The sequence below is a fragment of the Athene noctua genome, chromosome 6 (assembly GCF_965140245.1).
Source record: "Athene noctua chromosome 6, bAthNoc1.hap1.1, whole genome shotgun sequence".
Taxonomy (NCBI): Eukaryota; Metazoa; Chordata; class Aves; order Strigiformes; family Strigidae; genus Athene; species Athene noctua.
In genome coordinates, this window is record NC_134042.1 from 13,016,138 (window position 1) to 13,022,749 (window position 6,612).

The window sequence follows — 6,612 nt, forward strand, 5'->3', positions numbered from 1 at the left end:
TTTGTCTTGAAAGGTCTAATAATTTCTTTGCTAGGGGGTGCCGTGGGAAAACCAGTGGGGGAGGTTATTCTATCACTAAGACAGCTTGCAATTACCAGACTGAAAAAGAAGACACGGCCTGAAGCATTTCAAGTGCAGCAGTTCACGTTTGCATAAGCGTGTCCTGCTGCGCTGCGCAGTAAGGGCAGGACCACACAGGTGACAATCGCACCGAGTGGGAGCTGCCTGAGGGCTCTGCTCTTAGGAAGAGTTGGCTGAGTTTTTCCTGAGGCCAAGGGATCTCTGCAACACAGCACAGGCCTGAAGGCTACACCATATGTGCAGTACAGGCACATAGAATGGTGACCATCACCACATTAGCCTGTGAGTAACGAGAGTACTTCCTGCAGTAGGGCAGGCTGCTTTAAAACACTGTAAACACACAGATGATTTACAGACTGCAAGAAAGTTCACTAGCTTCCTGAAGTTACCTAGGGTGTAGTAATACGGCTGGTGAAAGGAAGAAATTAAAAAATTAAGGACTTCCTTTCTCTTGTCACACAGTCATGCAGAATCCCTCCTAGAGCTGATACCCACTTTAATCAGAATATCTGATTTTTCTACCCACGCCAAGGCCCTTCTCTGCCCCCAGATGAGATACTGTGATCCAGACTGCTGATTCACATCTAGCAGGTGTACGGTGAGAACAAGACAGAACACCTTCTAAACAAACGTATGTTTATTTTGTAAAAAAATAGTTACACTTGCACCAGAGGCTTCTTTGTAGTCAGAATGCCCTTCTCAAAGAGGAGAGTGGCTAGAGAAATCTTGTCCTCCAAGGTTTCACATGGAAGGGTATCCACACTGACGTGGTTTGGATAGGAAGACAGGAGAAATTCGATACTGTCTGTATACTCAGGATCTATCTCAAGGAACTTGGGTTCTTCCCCGTGATACACTCTTGAGTTTTCCGTCGTGTAATACAGCATCACACCTGCTTCTTCGTTACACAATCTAACGACACCATGGCGAAGGAGGCGTACTTCTGTGTCTTTTGTTATCCGTATATCGACATCGCAGGGGCCTCCATCTTGCCACCGGGCTGGGAAGCCGTACACACTCTGAGCCTTTTCACTTTGCGTAAGCACTGGGGGGAGACAGTCATGAAGAAAGGACTTGGCTCTCTGATCCACAGCAGCATCAATGGGTGCATAGTCCACGAGTTTCTTTATCAGGCTCTGCACCTTCTCCATAAAGGCCGTCCGGCGAGCATCGTGTGCGTCCGAGTTGGCGACCCCCATGTACCCCAGGTAGTCCATGGGGAGCCCTTGCCGGTACTCCACGTCCTCCTCCAGGGCCATCTGCAGGGCGGCTGGGAGGAGCTTCTCCAGGAGGTCCCCCCAGGAGTTCCTCTGGTAGGAAGACACAGTGATGTGGAGCGAGTGCGCGTCAGGGAGACAGTCGCCCTGGTGGATAAAGCCGCGGGGGAAGTACAGCAGGTCCCCGGCCTCCAACACCGCCTCCAGCACGGGCTCGCCGAGCTCTGCCTGCGTGAGGTTGGCACTGGAGAACTGGGGCAGCACCTCAGCGTCCGTCCGGGGGCTGTAGACACGCCAGTGCTTCTTCCCCTCTAGCTGCAGCACGAAGGCCTCAATGTCATCGTAGTGGGGGGCGAAGCCCTGCGTCCCCGGTGGCGTGAGGTACGTGTTGGCCCCCGCCATGCTGCCGAAGTGCTCCTGCAGGATGGAGAGGAAGTGCCAGACGGTGGGGGAGAAGGCCTGGGGGCTGAGCAGCCGCAGGGAGCAGCCGTTCTGGTAGAAGTCCCAGACGACGGCGGGCAGGGCCCGGCCAGAGGGGTTGTGCGTCTCCCGCACCCCCTCGGCGTAGCTGGTCACGTCCAGGTGGGTCCCGAAGTGCACCTCGCCGCCTCGCAGGGCGGCCTCGAAGTCGGCCGTGGAGAAGAGCCCCGCGTAGTAGCCGGGGTCCCCCCGCCGCACCAGCAGCGGCGCCCGCTCCCAGTGCCGCGCCAGGAACAGCGCCGGCGCCACCGGAGCCACCAGCCACCCGAACAGCTCGGCCGCCCGCTGCCGGCTGTCCTCCAGCCGCCCCAGCCGACGCAGCAGACCCACCACGCCGCCGCCCTCTCCCGCCGCCCGCGGGCCGCCCCGCCGCTTCGCCTCGGGGCCGCCGCCCGCCACCTCGGCCCGCTCCAGGCGGCCGCGGGGCCCGGCGGCGCCCGGCGGCGGCCGCGGCGGGGCCTCCGGCTGCGGGCCGCGCCTCGGCCGCTCCTCGGCCCGCTCCAGAAGCCTGGGGGCCGCGGCGGGGCCCGGCGGCGGCGGCGCCTCCGGCTGCGGCGGGGCCTCCGGCTGCGGGCCGCCGCTTCCCGCCCGGCCGCGCGCCGGCCGCGCCTTGGCCCCCTTGGCGCCCGCCGGCAGCGGCGTCCCGCGGCGGCGGCGTCCCCGCCGCTCCAGCCGCCCGGTCCCGGCCCCCGCCGCCCGGCGGTACACCGAGAGCGCCGACACCCGCCCCAGCCGCCGCCGCTGCTCCTCCACGCCGCCCGCCGCCGCCGCCATGGCCGCTCGCTCGCTCCGCCCCGCCCCGCCGGGCCGCGCCGCTGCCGCCGGGGCCTTCGCGTGTGGGCGCACCGCGGCGAGAATCCCGGGCGCGGGGTTCCGGGGGGATGGACCCCGCGGGGGGAGCCCGCCCGGCTGCCCGCGGAAGCGTTTTAAGTGTGTGCTAGTGACGCTGTATAAAACGGAATGATAGGATATGTTTTATCATCGGCTCCACATAAAATGCTCCAGGCTCACGCCTTCCCCCGACCCCAACTGATACCGGAAAGCCGGTTGAAGAAAAACTCTCTAAGACTCAGAATCAGAGCTTTAGAAAGCAGGCATTCTTTACTGCAGCGCTGGGTGCACGGGGGAGCGCTCCTCCACAAGCTTTACCACTTAAATTTAGATTTACCACTTAAATGCAGGTACCTTACACATGTTCATAGGATTGCACAACACAAACATACACGTTTACTATTAAGGCGTGGTTAGTCCAAAACACTTTATCAGCAGTTTTAAAACAATCATGTCACTCTCGCGCCTGCACATCGCCTCCAGGTGGCGGTCTTCGGGGGTCTTCAGGAGGAAGGCCAGTCGCCTTCCTCGTCACCTTTTCCCCAATTTTGAAATCGCCAGCCCCTAAAAGCCAGACTCCACTGACTAAATCCTTCGTTGCCCACCTTATGTCCAGTGTGATGTCCGTTATCTTCTGTTGCCAGGGCCTGAGCCTAATCCTTTGGGTCATAGAGTGCCCATTATCTTCTGTCGCCATGGTTCCACATCTTCTGTCCTTGGGGCCTTTATTTATGTTTATGCGAGTTTCTTTCTTCGTTCCTACAGCTCAGAAACTCCTTAGCTTAAACAGACAACTCTTAGGCCTACTACCACCATCTTACTAGTTATGTACCAAATTTCTTAACATTTCATATATCACAACAAAGAAAACGTGAGGCGGTTCCACTACCGTAGGCAGATCCGTTCCTTGACTGGGAAGCTGCCTTCTGTAAGGGTGCTCCAAGCACGTGCAGAAAAGCCTTTTTTCTGGAGGTGTGCCATACGGATATACTTTTGGACAGCGTGCGGTTGCTTTGCAGACTAATGAGGCGAGATGAGGTCAGACCTATTTCTTGAGGTTCTGTTGCACAAGGAATAGAAATCCAAGTTGGATGGAGCCAGTTCTGGTGCGCTGTCCCCCCTCCCCTTGCTTGTGCTTCTAACGGAGATGCCAGGTGAAAGACTGTGTCCTCTCAAAGGATCCCAAAAAACCAAAAGGCTGTCATGTCATGTAGTGTTTGGTTTGTTTTTTTTTTTTTTCCCCCAAAGCCACGAACACCTAATAACCCCGTCAGACCTTTGTTCTCTCTCCATCTCTCTCCTAGGCCTGAAGCTTCCCAGAAGGACAGTGGCAGTGGCACGGCAGGTACTCGGGCAGCCTGAGGGCTGCTCTCCGCTTCCAGGGGCTACAGCTTCAGCAGCAGAAGCTTTGCTGGAGGGTAGAGGACAGACCAGCGAGACTCAGCTCGTGGAAAATGTGAAAATCTGTGGGGGTTTGCATTGTCAGACTGTTGGTACTTTTGTGATTGGGAACAAGCTTCAGTACAAGAAATTCACCATGCAATCCTTCTGTGAGAAGAGTCTTTGATGGACTCACAGTTCATGGGAATGGATTTTGCATGAGAATTTAATCTCCAGAGGCTGCTGTGAGTCTAAAGCATTTAACTGGAGCCCTTACTGAAGTGTGCCGAGGAACCCTCTGGCTCACCAGGGTGTTATTAGCCTCTCACAGATATGAATATCATCTTCGCACAATATGTTAAACAAGCAGCTAACATGCATGAGGCGTGTGCAGATTCGTTGTGTGGGCCACTTAGGGTACCCGGCCCAGGATACAAAGCTGAAAAACAGATTTTCTCCTCTTTTAACTTTACTGTTGCCAGGGTTTCAACCCAGACCTACATTTCAATTTTCACAGAATCACAGAATCGTCTAGGTTGGAAAAGACCTTGAAGATCATCCAGTCCAACCTTTAACCTAACACTGACAGTTCCCAACGACACCAGATCCCTCAGTGCTATGTCAACCCGACTCTTAAACACCTCCAGGGATGGGGACTCCACCACCTCCCTGCGCAGCCCATTCCAATGCCCAACAACCCCTTCTGTAAAGAAATGCTTCCTGATACCCAGTCTAAACCTTCCCTGGTGCAACTTGAGGCCATTCCCTCTTGTCCTATTGCTTGTCACTTGGTTCAAGAGACTCATCCCCAGCTCTCTGCACCCTCCTTTCAGGGAGCTGTAGAGGGCAATGAGGTCTCCCCTCAGCCTCCTCTTCTCCAGACTAAACACCCCCAGTTCCCTCAGCCGCTCCCCGTACGACCTGTGCTCCAGACCCTGCACCAGCTCCGTTGCCCTTCTCTGGACACGCTCGAGTCATTCAATGTCCTTTTTGTAGTGAGGGGCCCAAAACCGAACACAGGAATCGAGGGGCGGCCTCACCAGTGCCGAGTACAGGGGTGAGATCCCTTCCCTGTCCCTGCTGGCCACGCTATTGCTGACACAAGCCAGGATGCCATTGGCCTTCTTGGCCCCCTGGGCACACTGCTGGCTCCTGTTCAGCCAGCTGTCAATCAACACCCCCAGGTCCCTCTCTGACTGGCAGCTCTCCAGCCACTCCTCCCCAAGCCTGTAGCGCTGCTGGGGGTTGTTGTGGCCCAAGGGCAGCCCCCGGCATTTGCCCTTATTGAAACTCCTCCAGTTGGCCTCAGCCCATGGCTCCAGCCTGTCCAGGTCTCTCTGCAGAGCCTCCCTGCCCTCGAGCAGATCAACACTTTACCACAATTCAGGAGCAGAAATCATTAGGTAGGCCTAATGAGGATGAGTTTAGCTGTTAAGTCTTAATTCTGGAACAGATGCAGACATTTTAAAGGTCCAAGATTTTTTGAATTGCCTTAAAACCAACACAATCAGCCTCACATCCTGTCACTGGGCTATAAGCCAAGACCCATTTTGTACATATGCAATAACAACTATTTTCATTTCGGAGGTATTTTTCTGACAGAGTTCTGCCGGGACAGCCTTTTCAGCCAAAGCTGTGGGAAGAGCAACAGCAGTAGAAAATTTTCCTGTTTGTACCGTGATGGTTTTAGCTAAAGGAGCCGGATTTCAGACGTGCGTTGGCAACGCTTTAGTCTCCGGTTTAACGCCTTGAACGTTCTCGGCTTTGCCAGCAGGTGGCAGAGGCCGATCAGCGCTCTGCACGCCCGCGGTGGCAAACACGCGTGGAAGGGGATATCGCGTTTTCCTGTCAAGGCGACTGGCGTGGATGGGGTTTAAAACGAGAGGGAAGTGCAAGCTGCCTGTGTGTGCTTGTGTAGACTGGAAGAGAAGGGAAGGGTGAACTCTATTTCAATCCATTCTTTGTTTTCTCAAGGTTAAGCCCTGCTTACCAGAATAATCTTATCAGCTGAAACCGTTTCAACAGAACTGGGCCCTTAACTAAACGAAGATGCAGGCACTTTGAAATATGGTAGAAGTTAGGCTATTGTATGCTTTAATTATATGTAAGCATGGTTAAATAGGCTTGGGAGGGGAAGACCTTTGACAAATCTGGGCATCTGGGTTGTTATTTGTGTTACTGTTTAATTTACCGGAGTGCAACTGATTCTTCTCAGAAGAAACTGGGCACTGTACACCATAATATCTGTAATGACTGCAGCAAAGCTATTCTGGATGTTTACCAGCATGGTGGGTTCAAAGTCTCATTCGAGGGTTCTGATCTTCACATGGATGTCACTTTCTACTGCTGAGAGACAGATGATTGACATTGGATTTTTTTTTTTTTTTTTGGATGTGTAACAAAGTCTCAGAGTGAAAGACACAGTGGAAAATAATGGTGGTGAAATCTCTATAACAATAACACATTTCTTTTGACAATTTAGCCTTTCTAATAGTAAATGCTTTCAAGAATGAAGAATGTTGCTATTTTTCTGCCCGACACAAGAAAGGGTTTTGACCTAAGGCAAAAAGAGAGCTTCAGTATCACTTACAGAGTACTCAGATGGTTGTCTAGGAATAGCCAC

The 6,612-nt window shown here is 54.1% G+C and overlaps 1 protein-coding gene across 1 annotated transcript; it reads right to left on the reverse strand.

The window, feature by feature from the left end:
• Nucleotides 1–706: 706 nt before the first annotated feature.
• RIOX1 (ribosomal oxygenase 1) lies at nucleotides 707–2,552 on the reverse strand. The gene has a single exon (XM_074909162.1). The coding sequence runs from the start codon at nucleotides 2,550–2,552 to the stop codon at nucleotides 738–740; it is 1,815 nt and encodes a 604-aa protein (XP_074765263.1). The 3' UTR covers nucleotides 707–737.
• Nucleotides 2,553–6,612: the final 4,060 nt, after the last annotated feature.